This window comes from Apodemus sylvaticus, chromosome 6 (genome assembly GCF_947179515.1).
Source record: "Apodemus sylvaticus chromosome 6, mApoSyl1.1, whole genome shotgun sequence".
Classification (NCBI taxonomy): domain Eukaryota; kingdom Metazoa; phylum Chordata; class Mammalia; order Rodentia; family Muridae; genus Apodemus; species Apodemus sylvaticus.
The window spans coordinates 4088189-4115011 of NC_067477.1; the positions used below are offsets into that span (position 1 = coordinate 4088189).

The window sequence follows — 26823 nt, forward strand, 5'->3', positions numbered from 1 at the left end:
TATCATGAGTGTGGAGAATGCACGTATGTGTAGGTAGATGATGAGGGCTAGTCATAGCAGACATGCTATACAGCTACAAGGCACTATGCTGTGTCAAAACTAAGCTAATTAAACTCTCTTCAGGCCAAACTTGATATTAGCAATGAATTCTACTCACATGCAGTGGGGGTGGGGAGGTGGGGCAGTTTAGTGTCCTGTCTCTTTAAATTACTGAGAACCCCAGATCAGGAACTACACCAAATCCCCAAATGTGGAACATCCCTGGGAAGACTTCCATGTAGAAGGCTCTCAAATACCTGTCCAATTGACTTGCATAGGTGATAAATTACCACTGTTATCCCCCACAAACAGAGCCAAGGCAGACCAGCCAGGCACGTGGGAGAACCCATGCTGTGTTGCAGAAACTAATCAGCCGTGTCTGTTCTTGTATCAAAGCTCTACCAAGCACATTTCCCACAGGCACTGCCTGGGGTTTATATACCATGTGAGTTGATTTTTTTCTAGGAAGATTTAGACTAATGTGTATGCTCATCTACAAAAGGATTTCTCATGTGTTCCTGCTATTCTCATTTCAGCATTGGGCACCAGGGCCTAGAGTCTTTTAATTTCCCAGCTCCACACAGTGGCTAGACACCAGTGGACATCCTGGTCTTGCCTGCTGACACAGGCCTGGACCCATCCAGCCTCTTTCCATTGCTCAGGCTTGAGAAGGACTATGATCCTGTGCCCCTTTGAGAGCGAAGAGGTTGGTGGGTACTAGGGCCTCCCCTGAACACAGGGATCTTGCCCTTAGGATAGTCTTACCCAGGAGGCCGGCTGATCGTGGCAGCGCAGTGTACCTGAGCTGGAGTAGAGCACGCTGTCCTTGACCAGCACAGAGATGGCTCTCAGCATGAAGGAGAGGAACAGATTCAGGTGGATGTAGTTCCTTGTGCAGTGCAGCTTCCTGAAGCGGGGAGAGTCAGAAACTGATGTTTAATGATCACCTATGGTCTTTCCTCTCATGAAGTTTACCATTTATTTAACTTCCATTATTACAGTTGTTTTTGTTCGTTTCCAGTTTGCATCATGATACATATCTTGGCACATGTGCTCTCCTTTTATTTCTTAGGTCAGTATTTATTGGAGGTCAGTATGAATAAATAATGCAAAAGCCACCCAGAAGCTGCTGTGAGCCTGCAGTCAACTGTGTCTGTTTTCCCCATACGTTTCAGGACGCAGGCTGTGTAGCTGAATGCGGGGGGGGGGGGGTCCCCATTATGCTTATCTTCTGTTGTAGCTTGTGGTCTTCATGCTCGGATGCATCTACTCTGAGACAGAGTCACAGCCGTGACCTTACCCATTTCTCAGGTGAAACTTGGCCTCAAAGGCTTTTACAATGATGTATAATTTTCTGAATTATGTGGGAAACTGCCTTCTGTACAAGTTAACTTTCTCCTTTTTGTATCCACACTAAGGGCACTGTTTGATGTCTTCCATCTTTCTTGGCCACACAAGCTTTGACTTGCCCTTTGACTCTCTCATGATCCTGGACTTGGGCAGACCAATCATTAGCCGTGAGCTACAGGAACAAATGAGACTGAAATATGGCCAAATGTGGTCTGATTTAAAATTTTATGTATTTTAATTACTCTAAAGTTAAAAGCAAGAGCAGCATGGACCATTATTCGTTTGTACACTGTATTCTTGTCTTGGTAGAGTTGTATTTCATTTTAACATACTCATCATATATGTATTTGTGTGTGTGTGTGTGTGTGTGTGTGTGTTTGTGTGTGTGTGTTATATGCGCTATGTCAGTGTCAGGTGTAAGTACCCTCTAGTATTACACACAAATGAGACACTGATGTAAGTTAGTAGATTAATTCAGTTATAGTTATTTTCTTTTCTGTGCATAAATGGAGCATATGTTAATATGCTAATTTTTGGAGACTGAGTTCTAGAAATAATTGTGGAAAATCATATTCAATTATTTGTGGAAATATGTTATTTTAGTTGTAAGGTTGTTTTTTTTCTTTTTTCTTTTTTCTTTATAACATAAGTGTAGGTGAGCCTTAGAATTTAAAGTGAAGGCATACTACTAACATAGCAGCACATGAAGAGGAAAACTATTAGATGAGGCTATGTCATGAACAGCAGATGCTGTTTTCTGTGGTGGAGAGAGTCTGTTGAATTTAACAAGAACGTTCCAAAATTTAGTCACCTGAAATTAGAATTAGAATTCCAACAAGGAGCCAGTGGAAAACAGTGGGATGGGGCCCTTGTCCAGCACTTCCAAGAAACCCTGAAACCTGGCAGAACTACTTAGACTAATCCTGTTGGAACTCTGGAAATTAGTCGGCTTGATAGCTATGTAATCCCCCAGCCCAGGTGAGCACACCGTAGGCCAGCCTTGCCTTGTCCTATGGTACATGCCCAGCTTAGCACTATCCTGAAGACCATAGCTCATATTTGTCGTGTGGTCTCAGGAATTACCTACAGACACAAAATAATTTTTTCTTAAACTTTTAAGTTCATTGAACGGGTGTGATCTTCCAGAATCCACTCAGCCTGAGCAGCAGTGGTGATGAAAGGCACAAAGTTTCTGGATGCTGCCTAAGGCCACCATTAACTGTTGAGGCAAATGACAGACAATCTGGAGCCTGAGAAGAAAGGCTGAGGACAGAGGCTCTCTTGGGAAGCAGGATTTTGAAAACCTCTCATATATAGAGAGGAACTTAGAAACCTGCATACATGGTCTGGGCAGGTCATGTGCTCCCAAAGAGCTTTTACTGCTATTTCGCACAAGCAAAATGAAGTTAAAGCAGAGTGGTAAACAGCCAGTCCAAGCATTAGAGGAGTGCTTCTAACCCAGCCAGACTCCCCATCTGGGGAATATGTTTTCTTTTTTTCCTGTGTTTCTCCTCTGACTGTGGATGTCTAAGGAAATTTCCATCAGTAAGTGACTGACTGCTAGCTAACAGTATATAGGCTTCAGAGACCAACAGGGGCAATGCAATCTCTATGAAACAGAAAAGTTTAGAAAAGTTACTAAATAAATGATTACAAGTTGGGTCTAGTAGCACAAAGCTGTTATACCAGGTACTCAGAGGCATGAAACATGAAGGTTGTAAATTCAGGATTTGCCTGAAACCAAGAGGGGTTTCAGGGCCAACTTGAGTATTTCAGACAGACCCTGTCTCACAATAAAAGTAAAGGAAAGGGTTAGGTTACACTTCAGTAGTAGTCTATTACTTGTTTAGCATTTGTAAGGTCCTGAGTTCAATCTCAAGTACTACAACAATAACAAAATAGAATAAATAATACAGGAACAGCTACAACTCATAACAAAGGACAACAAAACTGAGAGACAAATTTTGATTTCTAGAGTTATCACTTCATATTATTAAAAATGTTCAATTTCAAAAAAAAAGATAATGATGCATTGAAAGAAGCAAGAAAACTGGATGACTAATAGGAAAAAGAAAGAAATAAAACATTCTCTATAAAAATCATACAAAGCTAAAAAAAAAAAAAAACCACATGAAGTAGCCTTAGTAGACAAAGGCTTAAGTCCAATTGCTTTGAATGTGTTCAAAAAAACGGAGTGAATAGAGCAATCGTTCGACAAACAGAATTTCAATGAATACATGAAATTTGAAGAAGTAACTAAAAAAGTTGGATTTAAAATGTGCAACTGGCTTTAGAAATTCCCTAGAGATGGCCAAGGAAAATCTAGGCAGTCAAAAGAGAGATCCAGTAAATTTAAAGATCAAGGAAAATTACCCAGTGTTAGAAGCTGTTATGTAGTAATTTGGAAATGGAAATACTTCCTCTTGGAGTGAAGTCATTAAGGCTCTGCAAGTAAACAAATCTTACCAGGAAATAAACATGAAGCTCAGGAAATAAACACCTCACAAGTCTTAGGAAGTTTCTGAAACTTATGATATTGACAAGAAAACTTCTCAAACAGTAACAGCTTTTGAATAGAGGAGACTCACCAACCTGTTTATCAGCCTGCATGTTGAGAAAGAGAACTGAGAAGATTCAGCTTTTTTGAATTATCATTTATGCTTGAGTGGGCTTTCCAGTGATGCAATTGCTATTGAGTCATCCACGTCTCTGTAAGTAACCTGTTGTAATTAGCCCCAGTTAACTCACTAGTTCACTAATTTGGACTTAAAGGGACTTTGGTCAGGTGTAGGTTCCTACTTATTTATTTCCATCTATTTATGTGTTAAATACATGTTTGTTCATGTCTCTACAGAAAAAGTCAGATGTCAGAAGCAGAAAAATAAATAGATGAAGAAAAACAAAGAAAACTCAAAAGACATGGAATATTACCCATTGATTGCATAACGGGGTCCGAGATTCTCATGGAAAAGTAACATGGGATTGCAAAGTTTCTCAAATGGCCAGAACAAATTTTAAAAGAACAGAAGTAGAACAACTCTCTCTGGATTCCAAATTTTCTGGAGACTATGGTGATCCAGCTGTATGGTTCTGTAAATGGCTCAGTACATCAAACCGAGAATCTTAAAACATTCATATTTATGGCCAGTTGCCTTTTGATGAAGCCAAGAACATTTAATAGTCTTTTAAACTGTTGGTGTTGAACCACTGGGTAGGAATTGTGAGAGAAAAAAAGCTAGACTCTTCCATTTCATAGCATATGAAAAACTAACTGAAAATGAATCAGTGACCAAAACACAAGAGCCAGAGGATAAAACTATTTTGGGTTGGAAGAACATGACCTTGGATATGACAAAGGTCTTTTAAATGTTATACAAAACCCACAAGCAACATAATGAAAAAATAGGCAAAGTGGACTCCATCAAAATTTAAAACTTTGACATATTAAGTACACATCACCAAGCTTAAGAAAAACCTTACTAATGGTAGAAGCTAGTGTCTATAATATACAAAAAAATTAAAATGTCATAAAACACCAAACAATTGAAACTGCACAAACATGGGAATAGAGAAGATATAAAGATGGTCAAAAATCACAGGAGGAGGCAGGAATGATGGGTTAGTTGGTGAAGTGTTTGCTGCACTCAGCGTTAGAACCCAAGTTAGATCCTCTAGTGAAAAAGTCAGGCACAACCCCAGGGAGGAAGAGGCTAGAGGATCCTTGAGACTTGGGGCTTGCTGACTAGTCAGTCTAGCTAGATCAGTAAGCTCAATGTTCCATAAGAAACCATCTCAAAATACAGTGATGAATGATTGAGAGAAACACTAGATGCATGAGCTCTTGCACACTTGTGCACACACACAAATAGGTTCACATACAGTGCACACAAAGCACACCAGATACCACTTCACTCTACAGTCACTTATTGCCTGCATTCTGAATATTCACAATTCCCTGTATTAACCAACATTCACTGCAGAAAGAAGCCTCTGGGGTAAGGGCTGGCTATATACTCACTTTCTCTAGCTTTCTCACCTAACTTTCTTATATACCCCAGGCTCACCTGCCTATGCTTCTCACAGTGGGCTATGACTTCCCACATCAAACAACAATTAAGATAATTCCCCACAGATATGATAATTGACTAATTTGATTCAAACAATCTAATTGAGGCTTTTTCTTCATAAGTGACTCTATTGTGTCAAATTAACAATAAAAACTATCTAGTTGTACTGGCAGGTTTTGTGTGTCAACTTGACACAGGCTTGAGTTATCACAGAGAAAGGAGCTTCAGTTGGGGAAGTACCTCCATGAGATCCATCTGTGGGGCATTTTCTCAGTTAGTGATCAAGGAGGGATGGCCCCTTGTGGGTGGTACCATCTCTGGGCTGGTATTCTTGGGTTCTGTAAGAGAGCAGGCTGAGCAAGCGAGAGGAAGCAAGTCAATAAGAAACATTCCTCCATGGCCTATGCATCAGCTCCTGCTTCCTGGCTTGCTTGAGTTCCAGTTCTGACTTCCTTTAGTGATGAATAGCAATGTGGAAATGTACGCCCAATAAACCCTTTCCTCCCGAACTTGCTTTTTGGTCAAGATGTTTTGTGCAGGAATAGAAACCCTGACTAAGCCGGGAAGTGATAGCGCATGCCTTTAATCCCAGCAGTTTGGAGGCAGAGGCAGATGGATTTCTGAGTTTGAGGCCAGCCTGGTCTACAGAGTGGGTTCCAGGACAGCCAGGGCTACACAGAGAAACCCTGTTTCGAGAAAACAAAACAAAACAAACAAACAAAAAAAGAAAGAAACTCTGACTAAGACATTAGCACACCCTCATTAAAGAGGGTGTGGTATGTGGTAGTGAATCGGAGGTTGGAGGGGTATTGGATATAAGTAAAATGCACTTTATCTATACACGAAGTTTCAAAGAATACATTAAAATCATCTTTAAGAAGAAAACAACCTGAAACTCCTGCTCCTACAAATCTCTCTGATCTCAAGAATGAAAGAGATGTGCAACAGTAGATCAAACTCCATAAATGGCAGCACCGTTAACCAGATTTGTAGAATGTACTGCTAGAGAGAGAGAGAGAGAGAGAGAGAGAGAGAGAGAGAGAGAGAGAGAGAGAGAGAGAGAGAACAGAGACACAGAGGCAGAGAGTTGAGCTGAAAAGCAGCATTACCTGTTTACATAAGAAATGCAAAATGTTTAATGTCAACATGCTACCTTTCTTCAAGAGTGCTATTTATTTACTTATTTACTCATCTATCTTTCTGTCTATTATCTATCTCTCTATCTATGTATCTATTTATCATCTGTGTATGTATGTATCTTTCTATCTATCATCTATCTATCTATCTATCTATCTATCTATTTCTCTATCTATGTATCTATTTATCATGTATGTATGTATCTATCTATCTATCTATCTATCATCTATCTATCTATCTACCCTGTGTATGTGTAACTGAGTGAGTTTATGTGTACAATGTGTGTGTGGAAGCCCACAGAGGCCAGAAAAGCAAGAGATTCCTTGTAACTGGAGTTACAGATGACCATGTGACACAATATGGATGTAGGGAACTTAATCCTAGTGTTGTCCAACAGCAAATGCTTTTAAATGCTGATCTATCTTTCTAGTCCCAAGGGTTCTCTCTAGCTTTGTAAACAGAGAGTCAAGAGTCTAAACCTCTAAGTTATCGAACAACCTATAGGGAAGTTTGCTTTTATCATAATCGTTGCAGAATTGCTTATTATCTTGTTCCTTACCTGAAGAGGCAGATAATTATGCTTCCTGTTGTAAGAGACATCAGAGAAACACTGTAGCCCAAGGTATAAATGGCCTTCACCAGAATATAAAACGAGATCTACAAAGAAATAAAAAAAGGGAAACAACACATGCGTAAGCTGCTAGCCAAATGCATGGGGCACAGAACATTTTGAGATCTCAGTCACAAAGAACTCCCTCTCTCTCTTGAATGCCAAGTGCTGGAAGACAGGAGACAGGGCCATTTTATAATTCTACCTCCATCTTGAGCCCAGAAGGACCTTCACTATTTGAACATCTGTCTTCTCTTACAAGCCACTACAAGTGAGTGAACGAGTTCTGTTAAAAAAATTGTTCAAAGGAACTGTATTGGCTACCATTAGGGCCAAGACAAAGGAAGGATGAGATGAATGGAACTGATGGGGTCCCCGATGGAGTAGAAATGGAACAGTCTTCTGGAAATGCATTTCCAAATAGGACCAGGTGATACACACATTTGAGCTCATGGAAAAGAACATGGCATCAAAGGTACATGGCCAGTTACTCAGAGGTCCCTCCTCATAGAGTGGCTACACCTTGGAATTTTTATTTCTCATAATTCTTATGTAATTAAGCTTCTAACATCCATCATTGGATATGGGATAGAAAGTCCATAGTTACTTCTGTAGGGCACTACAAACACAAGGACTGCATGTGCATTCATGCACGTGTGTGTGTGTGTGTGTGTGTGTGTGTGTGTGTGTGTATCAAACCAGACAATCATAGGACACCTACATGGGTTGCACTATTCTAGTTTCTCAGAGGCCATGCCATCTCTTCACTTTCTGGCAAAACTAATTATTGCATGAAAATGAGAATAAGCCTGTTGATACAGAATGATTTTTTTATTTTGTCAAAAAGTCCTAAAACAGACATACCTACTGCTACTAACTCTCCTGGGCAATGAAGAGCTCTGTCAGGTATGGTGGCACATATCTGCAATCCCAGGAGCCTTTGATGCACAGAGAGTCGGAAAGAAAGCTTCATGTATGTGGGGCCCTGATTAAAAGTGTTTATAGTAAAACATAAAAAACTTTGCATCTTGCTACAATACAGATCTGCTAGGCAAGTTGTACCCTATAATGAAATAGCAGCATGATCATTATGGGAAAACCCATTTTCTGAGTGGATCTGAGGTCTTCACTCACTAGTACTGTGAGTTTTGTCAAAAGCCTATGACTGGAAGCCATAGTGAGAAGCCCACTGCTGTTCCACTCAAGGGTCTTGTTGTCAAACCGTCTTTTAAATATCTATGTTTATTGCCATAAATTTGTGCTACTCTTAAGCTTGGTCAAGAAGCTTCTTCTTCAATGGGTAGTGTGGTTAATGTAAAGATGCTTGAGTGGCCACAGTACTGGAAATAAGTAAATGTGGGTGTTTGGCTGTAGACAGGTTGTCTATACCTATGTCTATCCATCCAAGGCTCAGGGAACATTAGAGAAGAGAGGAAGGAAAGAATGTAATACCAGAGGATGAGTAGGAAAGTTGTGAAATACTGACTTCTGGATATTACAATAGCTGTTGAACACATCAATTCACAGCAGCTGTGTTTGCTTGCACAGAAATGCCTTGCAAAGAAATCAAGCTGGCCAAAATTTCAGCATGGACTGGAGAATGTTCCCAAGGCCCCACCCTAGCCTATTGGTAGCTGATGGCTGCTGACAGAGGGAGAGTCACTTTTCTTTGGGCATGTGGATCCTGATAAGCTAATTGCTTTTGCCCCGGTGCATTACAACACACCCATGAGCATATGGTGTATGCATTAATTTCACTCAGGGGCTAACAACAACAACAACAACAACAACAACAACAATAGATAATGAAAAAAAGAAAACATGACATCTTAAGGGAGATTGGGCATGGTGTCCTGAAAAAGTCGAGGAGAGGTTAGTAGGAATGGGCATAATCAAAATAAATTTTCTAATGGATGAAATCCTAGATAAATAAAAACAGTATAAAAAGCTATGCAGGGACCTGTTTGCTAATAATATGTCACAGTCTAGTCATGTTTGAAAGCATCACCCTATTCACTTTGGAACTCAGGAATTCTCCTTGTTGGTACTGGTGTTGTACCACGAAGGGCAGGTCACAGAAGAGCAGAGAATACAGGGGTCCGTCCAGTCTTCCTCCATCTTTAGGGTGGTCATTCTTGCCTCAGCTCTGCCTTCCTTCTCCCCTCATGCTTCATCTCCCCATTTCCACACCTTATCCTCACCCTTCCCTCCTCTTCCCTTCTATGGAATCCACAGACGTCTCATCACTTTATGCTCCTCTTCTCTACCCATGCCCCCATCTTATCTTCACCCTCATCCCCACGATCCTCATCTCATCCCCATTTAATTACATCCTCATTACTGCCCTCATCTCCCCGCCCTGTCCCCTTATCCCCTGACCACTCATTCTCATCTCCCATTATCTTCCGTCTTAGTTCCTTTTCTATAGCTATGAAGAGACACTATAACCAAAGCATTTTATAAAAGGAAGCACTTAATTGGGGGCTTGTTTACAGTTTCAGAAGGTGACTCATGACCGCTGTGGTAGGGAACATGGCAGGCAGGCAGGCAGGCAGGCATAGTGTTGTAACAGTAGAGGAGAGCTTAAATCTTTTCCACAAACAGTAGTCAGAGAGATAAAGGATAAGTCTGGGCCTAGCATGGGCTTTTGAAACCTCAGCACCTACCTCCCAGTGACTCGTCTCCTACTCCCTCCTAAGTATTTGATCAACTGAGAGACAGATGTTCAAACACATGAGCCGCTGGCATCCATTCTCACTCAAACCACCACACCTTCCTTTATACCTCACGATCATTTCCCTGTGGCACCCTGTTCGGTCACTGTCATAGCTACTTTTCTATTCTGTGATCAAACATCATGACCAAGGCAACTTACAGAAGGGAGAATTTATTTCAGCTTATGGTTTCAGAGGGATTAGAGTCCATCCATGAAGGAGGACTTTGGAAACAAGCAGCAAACCTGAGGCTGGAGCAGAATCTGACGGCTCACATCTTTAATGGCATCCATGAGGCAGAGAGAGCAAATTGGGAATGGTACATGGCTTCTGAAACCTTAAAGCTTTCCCTCGGTGACATACTTCTTTAAGTTCATGTCTACTCAGCCTACCCGAATAGTGCCACAAACTTGGGACAATGGGGCTGTCTCATTCAAATCACTACAGTCAGGTTTCTTTCCATGAATTCTTCTGTTGCTAACATACTTACTAAGTTTATCCATGATTATATTTGACCTTATGTATTTTTCTAAGCATGTATGTTTCTTCTTGAGCTTTTAGTGCTTCTAGAAAAACCCTGTTATGATTAAGCATCCCTTACCTCACCCTTACCTCCTTACCCTCATCTGGCCCGTGGGAGTTGGCAAATCAGAACTCTGGAGTACTGCTGTTATTGTGACCTCTTGGCTCATCATGGTGTCCAGTGTGGGAGGCCTGCAGTGACCATCTGATTATCTAAGTCTGGGCTCGGGCAAGTTGAGCTTGGAGCCCTGTCAGCAAACACACTGACATTGGTGCTGGACAGACTTACACAGCAGTTACCTGGGAACACATCAGTCTTCCCTGTGGGGATGCGGGAATGCATGCATGACTTACTGATAGAAGGCACTCAAGAGGTAGGAAAGGCTCCAACTAGAGTAGTGGGTGATGACAAGGAAAACCAGTGTGCAAGTTTTTCTAATGAGCCAATAAAAACATAACATATTTTGGTGAGGAGGGTATTTCACCATTGCTGTGTGCAGTACAAGTATCACAAGCATTCTAGTAGGATTGCCAGAAACCTGTGAATGTCATCATTTCTGTAGCTGAGCTTGCATGACTGCCGTCTAAGGTAACAAATGAATACTATCTGAACAGAGATATACTAAAATCAAGCCATTCATTATGTAAAAGTGGAGTAACCCAGACACTTGGCTAATCAACTATGGTTTCAAAGCAAAGACATCCATTACTTTCATTTACCTAACACATATCATCAAGTGACCACTGGAGCCAGAGATGTCAGTGATGAAGGAGATTGGAATCACAGTGACCCAAACCAACATCCAGGCTGGCTAGAGGAATCACATGGTATGTTACAGCCTATTACAGAAAGTAGAATGTGGATCAGGGTTCACACCAGCTGCACTGGCTGAGGCCAGTTGCAATCATGACACTATGATTAGAGCCGGCCTTTGGAAAGAGGAGAGTAATCAGGTAAAATGAACGGGTAGTGCAAAGGCACTGCGGCTGAAAAGGGTGGCGGGGAGGTGCAGGAGCATTGTGATCTCGCAGCATTTCAGTTTCTGGAGTGTTAGTAAGCCCATTGTCAGCACCACCAACATAATACGTGTGCATATGGACTTATGCACACATGCATCAATGCATGCACACACACATACATGCATAGCACACATCCATCAATGGACACATTCGTCAATGCATGTGAGCACACACATAAGTATGCCCAAGCAAAACAAAGCAAACAAGCAAATTAGCCTAACCTCAACACTAACTAGAAGACATGGACAACAGAGAAAGACTCCCTAATTATCCCCAGCCATCCTGCTGCCCCTTCATCTAGAAGCTATCTCTTCTGCCAAGTCCCCAAGGCCCTCTGCTGATGCCCCAGTTTCCCTGCTGGTCTTCTTGGAACTCTTGACTCTGGACACATGAGTTTCTCTGGTGTCCCAGCTCACCTGTCATCCTCATCACTGCATATAGTTCCTACAGAGTTCCTAAGGCCCTGGGAGCCCACTAGGCACCACTGCATGGTGTTTAACCAGTGAATGAACGATGACTCACAGATCTGCAAACTGTGATGTTTGGACAGTTAGTGAAGTAACTATTTGGCCCAAGGAGCTGAGACAACAGCTGCTGAGATCAGGCTCTCTTTCAAAGCCCTGGCTCTTGCCTGGACTCAGGGACTCCAGAGGCCATAGGAGTGGGCAGTCTTTCCTGGTGGTGACACACACCAGGCTTATTTATTTGTGTTTTGTCCATTTCACATCTTTATCTAAAGCTCGACTGAGAACTTGTCTTCCAAAGGAAGTTCCTCATATCTTATACTTGGAAGGACAGAGGTAAGTGCTGGGAAGATCATTGTCGTTAATACTTTGTAAGAAAATAAAGTAGCTTCTTGAATCACCTGGCTCAGGGGTTAAGATGAATGTACACTTTAGTGTGTCAAATTAAGGGATTTGGTGAGATGTAAGAAGAATCTTTATATCTACTTGTTATCTTAAAAGTAATCCATGGTTCCTGTGGTAAGGAATATGCAGATGCTTTCTACCTACCTCTTGCTGGGTGGGGCCTTTAAATTAAACTCACTGAAGTTAAGTAAGGTTTAAATCAGTTACTTGGTTACCCTGGCTACATTTCAGGGCTCTAAGCTCCAGTTGTCAATGGCCTCAACCCCGAACCAACAGAGGAAGAGATTTTCCATTCTGGTATGAAGGTTTGACAGTGCATGTTAGCTACCATCCTAAGTTGTTATCTGGTTCTCATGAGCATCTCCACTGGACTTGCATCTGACTAGGCAGACATTCGCTCCCACCGGAGCTTGCTGGTTTATTTGTTTTCATGTTCCTTCCTGACCTGGAGCCTCTGAGAAGTTACACAGTTTGCAGAGCCCTCCCTGCTGAGATACAGTCCCGAGACCACCAGGTGCTGGCCTCATTACCTCAACCATAGCCTTTCAACAAAGGCGCATGAGCCCTGTGTGAGTATCTACATCTACAGAGAGGACAGGAATGCTGAAAGGTTAGCTCTTTGTAGGAAGTATGGGAAAGGGCCACACAAGTTGCTCTCACACAAACATACAAGTGAGAGTTGTACTGGGAACTAAAAAGAAGGTTAATGGTTAACACATCAAGGCCTGGACACTGAGAAAAGTAAATAAGAGGACTTGTACTTAGGTGTAGGCTAACCAAACTAGAGGGATATGAGAAGGGACAGGGCTCAGGGCCAGTTCAGTCAGGCTAACTTCCCTCTGGCCTCAGCTCTTGAGGGGCATATGAAAGACACTATTGTTCCCTCTTACATCCTGGTTACCGATGCAGCTAATTGTAACGGACTAAATCACAAGCAAAGTTGGCTTCTAACACGAAGCCTCTGCCTAGTTAGGAAAGATGACACAGACCATCCCATAGTCAAGGAGTTGACTAAGAACAAAGGCACTACCTCTTGGTGGCTGTGAGAACATAGGGTCTGGTACAACTGAGGAGATTTTAGACAGCTGTCAGGTGGAAGGGAGCAACACCAGACAGTGACTAACAGCTTCAAACAGTCAAGGTCAACAGCTAACAAGGCACAAATCAGAGATGGACAAAAGGGAAATCAACCACCCCTAACTGGGGGTAAATGAGCTGAACATAATCATTTTCTGGTTGGGACATGCATAAAGGTGTTAACTAGTCAATAGAGATTGCCTTAGTCTTTGTCCGATAAAACTTCATACATTAAAAAAATGGGTACCTTTCCCTTTCTTGGAAACCCCTCTCAGACTTGGGAGTGTCTCTCAATTTTCCTTAATCTATCACATTTCTTTCATTTTTTTTATTGATGAAGTTTTCATCAGCCTTATATATTCCCAGTAGAGTCTACATTTTAAGTTTTCATTGGTGAGACCATAAAGTCAGAGCCACTGTATCAGGTTGCCCTTTGGTGACTGTTGAATGTCTGACACCTTAGGGTCCTGGATCAGGCACAACTAACAGGGCTGGGAAAGGTTCCGTTGTATTAAACAATTGTTGCCTCATGGTCAGTGCCCAGGGATCTGAAAATGTGTGATTTCCCACTAGAACCTTGCAGGAATGGTGCAGCTGGCAAGAAAAGGCTGGGAATGTTCATAGGCAGCAGCCAAGTATCTGCAGCGAGTGCTGGCCTAGACTTAGCAAGGAAACATTTTTGAAGCTTTGAAGTTTGGTATTTTTGTAGAGCTGGGGTCCCGCCACAGCAAACAGCAACAAAAGATGACTCCGAGAGTTTAATGTTATATTTGTCCTTTCTAAGAAAAGGCAACTATTCTGATGGTGTCATGAAACAGTGGTTTTTGGATACATGGAATGTTTCAAAACTTGGGGTAAGGAAGTGACTTCCCCTTTCAAAAGCTTGACCCAGAAGACCCAGTGTGAAGCTTTGCACAGAAGCAATCATCCATGGACTCTCAAGAAAGGATGTCTGTGGCAGAGCACCCATCTAGAAAGTATTAATTATGTTTGCGTCTGACTCAAGGATGTAGCACGATCCCACCCATGGTTGCAATCAGTTTTCAGTATGTCAGCCACAGTGGCTGAAGTGAGAGTTGAATCCTGGCTCTGTAAAAATCAGCCATTGTCTTTTGTATGATTTTTTTCATACTCTAGGGAACTAGATCTGGTTAAAAATGTTCATTTCTGAGTTGTTGGTGCCATCAGCCTGAGCCCCACTTCTCAGATCTTTCTTTGAGATCTCTAGTCATCTCAAATGGTGGACTTCTGATCAGTGTATACCATGATCTTCGGGAAGAAAGACTCCCTGTGGCATTTATGCCTGAATGTGTGGCCAGCAGCTGGTGTTGGTCTCATGAGAACCCTTCTAGGAATGACAAGCCATTGATTGACAGCCAGAAGAAGGAAGCAATTGTGAAATCACATCATCATTGGATTTGTGAGGAATGGGAGGACCAGAAGCTACACTCAGCAGGCTTTTGTTTTCATTTATTAGTTTGTGGAAATACTTAGAGCAGAGCTGGTGCTCATCAATGATCAACAGATGTTCCTAAAGGTGCAAAGGTCATAAAGCAGCTGTACTTGTAAGAAGTCTGCAAGGGAATAGGTCTGGGCATAGGGTAACACAGTATTTATGAAGCATTAAGACAATAAAACAATGAAAAATCAATACTCAATGTGGCTTGCACATATTCGTACATTTAAATTAAAGAACATGTAATGTGTAGCTCTGTGCTAACAATACCAAGTCTTCAAAGAGCTGAGTAACACTCTGTGCTGTAGATATCACTGGGTTAGACTTGAATTAAGATCCAAAGACCAACAACCATTGTTTATCTAAAAGTTGGTGCTTGTAAGAAACTTTTTGTTGTTGTTTAGCTTTTTGACCCATAAAATAAGACCTGGGGGGGGGAGCACTTTACACATTGGAAAAGGAGAGACACAACTGCAGCTTGGGATGGGAAAATAGACACATAAAGTCTCAAAGCAACAGCAGAAAGAATAAAACCATCAGCCACACATGTGGCAAGACGCCTGTAAGTATAGTTAGGACCTGAACACAAGGCAGGTACCACGGAGTATGAAGACTCCATTGCAGGACAATGTTTACTGCTCTTCATCCCGGGTAAGACTTCTATTTCAATCAACAAGTCCCACTTTGAGGCAGGAAATCTGGGTTTTCTAGGGAATGGACACTAAGACAGTTGAAAGGTGGGGCTCAGCTGTGATTGCCTAGAGTGAGGATAAGACTCCAGGGTTGGCTTCCATGGGGCAGGAAGAGCAGAAAAATTGATATGATTCTGGGAGACTGATGAACCTCTTGGTGAACAATTATATCACTCTGATTTATCAGAGCAATACATTTCAAGTATATTAGCTAGCTGGTGTGAAAAGCCATTAAGAGGAGAGACAAGATGGCTGGGCATGAGCTTGTGAATGGCCAACGGGTAAAGGGAAGGAAGAACCCATCAAGTAAAAGGCAAGTGGATTGTGATTTGTACTACTAAACTTACATTATATAGACTATGGAGACTAGTGTAGGGAAATAGGTTGGGGAAAAATAAGACAAAGTTCTTAGTGGATGAAGTGCTGAGTCAGCAAGGAGGTAAAATGCCCTCAGGAAAACTGGAAAGGGAAAGAAGCAATCAAAATAAAAAAATTAAAAACAAACAGGGGACATCTTCCAGCCACATCGGTGATCAGCACAATGTAATCAGACTTGGCATATATATATATTTTTTTTACTTACAAATTTGTTACAATTAAAAAATAAATAAAATTCCGTGTTTATGGGTACTGTGGCCTCAGGATCTGTGTCCCCATCTCAAATCCATGTATTCAATCTTTTTTTTTTTTTTTAAGATCTACTTATTTATTATATGTAAGTACACTGTAGCTGTTTTCAGACACACCAGAAGAGGGCATCCAATCTCATAACAGATGGTTGTGAGCCACCGTGTGGTTGCTGGGATTTGAACTCAGGACCTCTGGAAGAGTAGTCAGTGCGCTTAACTGCTGAGCCAAGTCTCCAGCTCCATGTATTGAATCTTTAACAATAAGGAGACAGAGTCTTGCTAGGTCCTGAGGGATCAGCTTATGAGTTGGGGTGGGTCCTTCCTCAGAGCAACTCCAAACCTGATACTGGCAGCTGTCTGCGGGGAATCTCATCAGACCCAGCATCTGCCAGTACCCTGACCTTGTACTTCAGCTTTTATACTGGGGAGAAATGAATTTCTGCTGTTGATAAGTCACTGAAATATTTTGTTATCGTAGCCTGGACCAAAACAAAGTCCTCTTATCTCATTTGTGTGGTTAGAATCATACAGAAACTTGGCTTATTTGAACCAACAAAAAGAGATCAAAAGATAAAGGGAAACCTGCTGCTCCAAATTTCACCTGTTTTTAAAATGTTTATGGCGACTATTGTTGCCGAGGTACTGGAAGGCAGGTAAAGGACGCAGCACAAAGCTAGCTCCAGGGATGCATTAATCAGCTAATTCCCAGTAGCCTGGATTTGGGAACGAGGGGCTACAATCCAACCCAGGCCACACTAACAAATTGCTTATGTCATGTTAGCTTGATCTCTGATTTCCACAGATGGCTTTTGCAGGTCCTTATTAGAGTTCAGGAACTGCTGTTTTCCAATTAACTACTAGTAAAACTGGGGTCAAGTTGACAGTGGTTCATGAACCAACATCCCAATAGAAGTGGAAAAAGTATCTAATTCCTTGTGCTTTGGGTTAGATGCTGAGCTACGGTATATCAGGCAACGATGGGTCCCTTTTGTCCTGGAGCCTACAATACAACAGAGTCTTGTGCCTTCTTGGAAAAATGGGTAAATTCTGAAGGGATAGCCTGGACCTGTCAAGGCTCTGAAGAACTGTCAGCTTAGTCAAGATGTCTGCTTCTGGGAAGGCTTGAAAGAGCGTCTGAGTGTCTTGGGGATAGAGCTCCCACAGATAAAGTCACTCTGAAGGGATCAATATGATGCAGAAATGAAAAATCCATGGTTCAGAGTGTTGGGCGTTGGAATGATTACTATATTTCATCTTCCAGAAGCACAGCCTTGACTCAGCTACTCAGGACAAATCACTGAATTCTTTATTATTCTACCTATGCATGCCTGATATTTCAAATGGAAAGTTATGAGATCTCTATTTCTGTCTATATGTGTGTATGCAAGGTATGTTTTTACCCCTGGATGAAAATTTATCCGGGAACAAAATTAATTTGCAAAATGTCCTGTTTAGTTAGCTTAAAGAAAAATAAGCACTTAATTATGTAAGTATTCCCCAAAGTGGAAATCAGAAATAAAAAATCAAATTAACTCAGAAATGTGCAAGTTTCTATGATTTGGATAATCTCCAGTAAATAAAAATACTGGATTTTAGTTTTAAAAAGACTTATGTTTACAGAAAACTGTCACATGTTGCAGACCCATAACTTTTTTATTTCTAACCAGTCAAACTGTCTTTGTGTTACAAAATTTCTCAACAATAAAAGCTAAAAAAAACCCAAATGGATTAAATCAGTGTAATTTCTAATAAGAAGAATTAGCTGTCCAACTTATGTTTATCTTGCTTTTTGATAGATCACTGAAGAGAATTGGTTTGTTAGTCAACAGTCCTATGTCACACTAAAAGCAGAAGACAAAAAACAAACAAAAAAGAATTGCTTACAGGACATCCAATCTACAGAGGACTTGTGTGATAGTCAGGACACATGGAAAGCTAGAGGAAGAGACCGAGGAGAGGAGACAGAGAAGGGGAGAGAGGACCTTCTGTGCTAAGGCTATGTACGGAACTATTAGCATTTTAAATTAGCATTATTATAAAACAATGTACAATAAGATTTTGTAATGTAAATATAAGAATGTGAATGTAAAATAAGAATTTGCTTCTTTACCTTATATATATATATATACATATATATATGTATATATATATTTTTTGGTATGTTTTTTAAATGTGGGAGTGTTCCATCTACATGTACACCTGCATGCCAGAAGAGGGCATCAGATCCCTTTACAGATAGTCCTGAACCACCCTGTGGGTTTCTGGGAATTGAACTCAGGACCTCTGGAGAACAGCCAGTGTTCTTAACTGCTGAGACATCTCACCAGCCCAAGAATGTGTTTTTTTTAAAAAATGTATAATGCTGATTAAACTTTCATTCTTTTCCTTTCATTTTTTTCCTGTCTCTCTTCCTGTTCTTCTTTGAGTTTGTTGAGATGATATCTACCTGCAGGTGGCCTTGAACTCAGGACCTTCCTGCTGGCCCAGTCCTGACTTTACTAGCATGCTCCACCATTTCTTGACCTTACTCAATTTTGTGTTCATTGTTGATGGGGAGTTCATGGTCTTGAGTTTGTAAGCATATGTAGGCAGCACTCTATCAGTGACATGCAAGCCCAGCAGAAATGCTCAACTTGAGAGAAGATTCAAAGGGTTTCCCTTGCCTTTTGAATAATCTGACTAGGGAAGATTCTTTTTCATTGAAATAATTTCCTATGGTTCACTATTAAAATGTTACATTTTCTTTCTTTTAAATAACTATGTAACTTGGTGTATTTGCCTTTGAAATCTGTCACTATTTTAAAGAGACAACTGCTTTTGATCCTATTTAAACAATGCTTTTACATTTTTTGACGTTTTTGACAAACTTCTGCAAATTGAATCCTAAATGAAGCCTTTTGATTTCAAACTAACTTGAGTTTTTCCAGAGGGCTCCTAGCAAACTCAAAAGAATTTGTTCTATTTCTAAACACAGAGAGATTGAGTTAATTAGGCTTTTTCACAGAGGATGATGGTTAACTGCCCTTACCTTATATCTGTGCGGATAGATGCCATTAACTTAGGCCTGCCAGAAAGCGTATGAGACTCTTGGAAACCCAGTGTGTCCCAAGACCAGGCTGTCAGGCCAGTTCTAGTGACACATTGTTTATAGTGAGTCCTTATGAGTCTATACCACGGCCCTTTGACAGCTACTCTCTTAACAGCTACTCTCTTAATCTGACACTTTTCCAAAAGGTTCTGCAAGGAGTTATCATACTGACAGACAGACTGCAAGAAGATCCATGGGAGCTGGGTGAGCCCAGCATTTGGACAGCTTCAAGGTCATGAATTCAGCTGGATGGGAATATTCAGAATAACCAAACTGACAGATCCAGGAAATAACTTTTTGGACACTCTAATGTTCTGTTTCCTAGATTCAAAGAACTCATATTCTCTTTACACTGGAGCTTTCTGAAACTTTGGCAAAGTATGCTTTTGTAAACAAAATGAACCGAGAAGCTTTTATTGCATAGTCTAACTTTTGTGGAATGTTGTGATTTGTGTAAATTCATGGTGGTTCTCTTCTCACTAACAGGACACAGTGGTGGGTCCTTGGCCCAGAGGAGCTTTTCAAAGCCTAATTGAAAACTCCTTGTTTCCAGAAAGTTCTAATGGGCTATGGCTGACCTTATAGAGCCAATGAGTCTCCTTGGACATCGCTGGTGCTGACTTGAAGGTCTTTTGCGGGACTGGGCAAATACTTGGTTTAATAAGACTACATTAGACTCTGCGTAGTCATCTGTGCCTTCCTTTGACAGGAATAGGCCATCTCAGGAAGAAACCTGGTTAGTAGAGAACACCAATGCCCCCAACAATGATTCTAGCCCTGTCTAGTATCTTCAACTTTCATTTTATCTCTAAACCATTTTATTCCAACATCTTCCTGTGACCATTCAAGATAATCTTCCATTTTTATTCCATTAGAATTTTCAATCACTGGAAACTGGGGCTGCCCCTTTCTTCACGGCCTGAAAATTGGATCTAGAAAAGCTACTTCAAGCTTTAGAGAAATCACTACTCCCACAGTGGCTGGCAATTGTCAGGCTGTGCTGCATAGCCATTCTTCTGGGACATCTGACGACACCACCAAGGAAATTTTAGCTGAAACCATAACAACTATCAGTTGACACTGCCCCTCCACCCCATGCAACTCAAAGGTGCTAGGGGCTGGGAGTTGGGAACTGGGAGCTGGAACCTCTTTCCTGGGATTTTCCCAGTATGCCATTTGTTCTGACTATTGACCTTTGTTTGTCTTTCGTTTCCATAGAAACATTTGTTAAGTCTCTATGTGCACCATACAGACAATTAACTTGGGTGGAAGCCCTAGAGTGTTGTCGTCTGAATCGACACCTGTATCAAGTGAATGCAGCTTCCTCAACTAAAGCAATTGTTCACAGACTGTTTCTAACTGGTGTCAATATTTTCTTGAGGTGAGCAATGTTCTTCATGTCTCAGAACTTACTGGGGAAGATGTCAACAAGAGGATGCACTTGTGCATTATTGGAAGAGGCCTCATCTACAGCAGCACAGCTGTGGCTTCTTTAGCTAGATTTATATGACACAAATCACAGGGACACAGGCTGCTCATTAGATAAATGAGAGGTAGTGTTTTTGACACCAGTGGTAGTCTGGAAAAATCTGAATCCCAGCTAAACTTTATCTAAGAAAATGAAGACTGGCTGAAAAGCATGTGCTGGCTCATTGGTCTTTCTTTTCATTAAGTTTAGGCACCAATACCTGACCTGCAGTCCTGTGACAGTTCCTTCTTAATTCCCAGAATCTCTGCTGTCCCTGATCTCCATGAAAACCAGGCAGCCAAAAACCACATGACCACAGCCACTCTAAGAATCTACAGGGACTCTGGTTTCTGACGTCTGTGAACATAGGAAAGGAATGTGATGTGAACATCAGTAATACCTAGCAGCTGGGGATGGCCTCAATCAACAGAGAGGATGGTCAAAGGAGAGTGATGATTATTAAATGAAAATAAAATTAACCAGGGAGGCCAGGACTGACCTATGACTGAGTTGGCAGCTGCATTAACAGAGAAGCTCACAGAGCTGTCTTCCCAGCAGCTGTGGCAGCTCTAGCCTCAGGTCATGGATGACAGCTTGGTATATCATAGCACCGGCTAGGTAGCTATCTACTCTAACCAGTGAGAGTGGCATCTCTGTCGATGTGCCCAGCACACCTCAGAAGCCTGTTGGCCACTCTTGTGAGGCTGTGCTTGGTCTTGTCTCCTCGTTCAGCAACAGATGGTTTCTCACTCCACAAAATTTTCATGTCAAGAGTCTCTCTCTGAATTTCTTTTGACACTGCTGGCCTATTTCCTGCATGTGCTGTTGCTACTTACTGTTGCGGCTAGTTCTATTTTCTCCTGAAGCCTGTGTAGTTTTCCTACTGTTCCTGATAGAAAATTGACATTTATGACTCTATAACCACCACACCCAGTGCTAGTTAGTTTTGTTAATTTGACACAAACTTGAGTCATCTAGAAAAAGAGAACCTCAATTGAGGAATTACCTCTATCAGATTGGCATTCAGGCATACTGATTCATGATTGACATAGGAAGGCCTAGCCTCCTGCCTGTGTGCAATGCCATCTCTGGGCAGGTGAGCAAGCTGTATTCTTCAATTGTCTTTGCTTTAGTTCTTGCCTCTTGAGCGCCTGCCCTGGGCTTCCTTGATCATTGATTAAAACATATACGTTGTAATAGCCTCTTTCCTCCTTAAGTTGATATTGGTTATATTTTATCCACGTAAGAAAAAACAAAGTAGAACAAAAATTGATATTGGAGAGTAGAATATTGTTGTGGTAGAGCTGCCTATGTTTTGGGAAAATATTGTAGCAGGATTTGGAAATTTGGGTTGGAAAAGTCATTGAGGTTTTGGAGTTTAAAGGGCTATTTGAGGGAACTTGGAAGATAATGCCAAGAAAAATGAATATGGTGGAGGTTTGGCTTGTGAAGTTTCAGAGGATAACAAAGATTCTATTAGGCTCCTTCAAGTGGTATTTTGGATTAAGAATTGTTTTAAAGAGTGTTTTATTTACTCTTCTCTCATACAATATATCCTAACTACAGATTTCCCTTTCTCACCCCTTCCAAGTCTCCTCCCCTGTCTCCCAGATAAAGTCTACACCAGTCTCTCCCACCAGGAAAGAACAGGCCTCCCAGGGACATCAACCAAACACGGCACAACAAGATGCGATAAGATCAGGCACAAACCCTCACATCAAGACTGGGATCTCACTCAGCCATAGGAAAAGGGTCCTAAGAGCAGGCAAAAGAGCCAGAGACAATACTACTACCACTTTCAGGATTCCCCCCAAAAGAAATGAAATCTTTGCTTTGATGGGGGCAATCAATGCTGCTTAGCTAGAGCTAAAGAATCAGTTATGATTAACAAGAGACCAGCTTCATTTGGGTGAAATACCCAGGAAAGTATTTCCTCAGGGGTAGCACACTGAAACTGTGGTTCAGAGAGAGCCACAGCTGCATCTCAAGCTGGCAGCTGAAGTTGGTAATGTGTGTCTCCCATGTGTTCTGGCTTCGTTGGGATGAAAGCACAGGACTGAAGGCATTATTGAAAGAAGCTGAGTCTTTGCATTGTGAGAGGTCAGGAGAGGTCATTGATTAGTGGAAACACCAGAACTGAATGAGTTCTGGAGAGAAGCCAAGGCTCTATGTGGAAGGATAGATATCCTTGAAGAGGCTAAGAAAAGGCACTGCTGAAGATGTAGGCTCAGCTGAAGTCAAGGCCTCAGCATATCTGAGATGCCAGGATTGTGGGTTGACCATCCAGGTGTAGAGTGGAGCTGATGTGAGTCTAGTAGACAAGCTGTGTGTGCTGTGCCTGGCAGAGATGGAGAAAAGATTTGCCCACAAACTCTTTGGGAGATTGTGTGTTCTAGATTGTGGGCTGAACTATTTATATTGTTCGATTTTTAGTTTGCTTATTCTTATTTTTATCTCCTGGGTATTCTCTTTTGGAATGATTTCACTTGGTTTTGACTTTATAGAAACCTGCAGTTCAGAGACTTTGGGTATTTTAAAGAGACTTTAAACTTTCAAGGTGTTTGAGATTTTTTTAAAAGACTTTAAAAGTAATACTATGTTTCATATTGTGATAGTAACATTAGATATTAGGAAATAGAAAGGAAAAGTTATGGTTTAATAGTGATGTGTTTGTATGTTTTGTTGACAATGGATCAGTTATGCTGGTTAGGTTATATTGACACAAACTAGAATCACCTAGAAAAATGGAAATTAAAGAATCGGCTCCTTTAGATTGGCTTTTGGCATGTCTATGGGGTATTTTCTTGAGTATTTATTGATGTGTGAGGTACATCCCTGTGCTGGTTATATACAACTTGGTTGTATAAGAAAGGAAGCCAATCATCTAGGTTATCTCACTCAATATAATCCTTCTAGTTCCATCTACTTACCTGCAAAGTTCATTTTTTTATTCACAGCTGAATGGTATTCTATAGTGTATATATACCACATTTTCATTATTCAGTCATGGGACAGTTAGGTTGTTTGTTTCCTGGCTATTGTGAGTAGAGTAGCCATGAGCATGGCTGAATCACTATTGCTTAGCAAGACGTTGAGTCCTTTGAGCATATACCAAGGAATGGCATTGCTGGGCCATATAGACATTTTTAAAATTTTTAAATTTTGGGGAATTCTTCATGCTGATTTCAGAGTTGCCATACCAATTTGCATCACCGCCTGCATGAGTGCGTGGTGCATTCCCACAAGGGAATGCATGTTCACCTTTCTCCACAGCCTCACCTGCATTTGTTGTCAGTTATTTTGTTGATCTTAGTCATTTTTATTGGGATAAGATGACTTACCCCAATAAATTACTCTCAATGTTATTTTATTTTGTATCTTCCTAATTGCTAAGAATAATGAATAAATAATTTTGAGGTACTTATTAGCCACTTTGCTTTCTTTTATTAAGAACTCCTAGTTTGGATTCCTAGTCCATTTTAAAATTGGTTGTGTGTGTGTGGTTTTTTTTGTTTGTTTTTGCTCTTTGGTTTTTTTTGCTTGTTTGTTTGTATATTCTTGATTATTAATCCTCTGTTAGATGTACATCTGGCAAAGATTCTCTTCTATTCTGTGAATTTTCTCTTCACTCAATGGATTATGTCCTTAGGTATACAGAAGTTTTTTAGTTCCATGAGGCCCTAGGTGTCAATTGCTTGTCTTAGCTTCTTGGTAAATGGAGTCCGATTCAGAAAGTCCTTTCCTACACCTATATCTTTTAGGATGCTGCCTATATGTTCCAGCAGGTTCAGTTCTTCATGTTTCAAAGTGAGGTCTTTGATTCACTTGGATCTAATTTTTGTGCAGGGTAATAGATATGGGTCTAATTTCATTTTTTCTGCATATGAAAATATAGTTTTCCTGGCACCAATTGTTGAAAATGCCATCTTTTCTCCAGTGTATAAATTTTTGCCTCTTTGTCATGTATCAGGTAGCTGTAGTAATAAGTACTCATGTTTGGGTCTTCTGTTTTATTACATTGGCCTACATACCTGTCTTGTGCCAACACCAGACTGCCTTTATTACAATAACTATATAATGTACCTTGAAGTAAAAATAGCAATTCCTCTAGTATTCTTTTCTTTTTCTGAGATTGATTTGGCTATCAAAATATTTCCTGGTTTCATATGAGTTTAAGATGTGTTTCTGGTTTTGTGAAGAATGTTTTTGATATTTTTATCAGGATTATATTGAATCTGTAAATTGCTTTTGGTAGGATAGTCATGTAGCCCTTGTGTGTTTCTCAAGGGTTGAGGCTTGGCCCTTATTACCAAAGACACCAACCACACACTTAGAGCAGACATCAGACTTGTATGACTCAAGCTGGATCTGACTTAAGAGCCTCTTTCCTGTGGTCCTGCTTCCACTGTTTCAGAAAATACTATGCAAACTTCCAAGGGAGGGAATCAATTAAAATGTCCTCAGCTGTAAAACCTATGAGCCACAGAAATGACCAGCATAGCAAGACATGCATAAAGGTGCAAAAAGTAGCACTCATATTGTTGGCAACAAACAGCTGTCTGATTGGACTTATGGCCCACTCAACAGGAGGGAAATCATGCCTGGTATTGGAATCCTAGCCAGGTTTCCAGGATTAGTGAGGTCATGGTACCCACTTCTGCAAGCATGGTGCTGGGGAGGTGAGTTTTCAGAGACAGTGTCAAGGAGTTAATTTCAGTGATAGTGTTATGGCATGAATTTCCCCATGAGATAAGTATATCTTGTATTTGTGTTATTGGTTTTTATTCTTTTGTTCTGGACTGCGTCTATATCCGAACAAGCTACAGAGGAGAGTTGTAGAGCCACAACAACACCCATGGTCCCAGTCCCGTTTTATGTCCCTCCCCAGGTAATCCCTTGCTCCCAACAAGGCTCCCTATCAGTCACATCAAATACCTGTGGAGCATGCTGTACCCTCAAGAACACAATCTCAGATATGGCACAGAAAGCAGCCTACCAACAGTGAATCAGAAGTGAGCTCTGGGATCCCAAGTATACTTTGAAGAAGTGAGCCATTTATTTGCTGACTTTATTTTATAGGTGGGGAAACAAACATTTGCCTACTTATCTCAGATTTTTGCACTGACAAACACGTGCCTCCAGGTAGGACGCATCAGTCAGGGTAATGACCCTTCTCAAAGCTTATTCTGCTGCTTAATGCCTTACATTGGTGGTCCAAATCCTCAGTTACTGAAGGGTATGTGGATTGTGTAACTATTTTCAACTGTTTCCCACACAATAAAGAAGTGAGAGCACCTGGCCAAGGCTTGATGGAGGCAGTCATCAGGCAGAACTGGCCATGGTGCTGATGCTTGGCCTAGCATGACCTAGCGTCTACTCAGTAGATGTGTTCTTCACTCTAGGAAGGTGGAGAAGAGCTGGGAATTTAGCTCACTGGAAGTGTGAGACTTTCTATCTGTCCTCATGAACCTTCAGGGTTTACAACCTTTCTTTGGAGGATCTGCACCCATCACAGAGAGATGCTGCAGGTAGGAGAGGACCAAGAAGCCCATCAGATGCTGCCATCTAGAAGATTGTGTCTAGTCTGCATGGGGCTCTTATTCTATCCCTGCAAGTAATTTATTTCATGGTAGGTTTTTACTTTTATTAAAGAAAAAATATTTTGACTTAAGATCCCTGAAGGATCAAGATAGGCTCTTACAAAGGAAAGAGGGGGACTCTGAAGACTGAGGTATAGAGATGACTTTAGCTCGTACTTTTTCCTGAGTGGCCATCTTCATAGACTGCTCCTCAGCCCTTTAATTTTCTGACTTGCATCCACTCCCAGTTCTAGGGTAGTATTTCTCAGTGGAGGGGCTTTAAGAATTGAGAGAACCATAGCATGTTCCCGGACTGCCTCTCTCTGTCTTGTTTCTCCTTTGGCCTTGAGAATTAATGGCTTACTGCAAAGCATCAAAGCCCATGTGTGAAGCTCCTGTTAAAACAGGATAACTCAGTCCGTCTTCGCAAGGCAACTTCTTGGTCACACTTCTGCGAGTCCAAGGTCAGCCATAGGCCCCTGTGGGTAACTGTGATTCCAGTTCCC

At 41.2% G+C, this 26823-nt stretch overlaps 1 protein-coding gene across 1 annotated transcript in view; it reads right to left on the reverse strand.

Annotated features, from left to right (window-relative positions):
* The window catches only part of Vipr2 (vasoactive intestinal peptide receptor 2), a 66253-nt gene that overhangs the window by 16009 nt on the left and 23421 nt on the right, over positions 1–26823 (reverse strand). The window contains exons 5-6 of the mRNA XM_052184849.1: positions 7153–7250; positions 805–946 (exon numbers count right to left, since the gene is read on the reverse strand). Coding sequence (XP_052040809.1) covers positions 805–946; positions 7153–7250 — 240 coding nt within the window. The remainder of the gene's footprint in view (positions 1–804; positions 947–7152; positions 7251–26823) is intronic.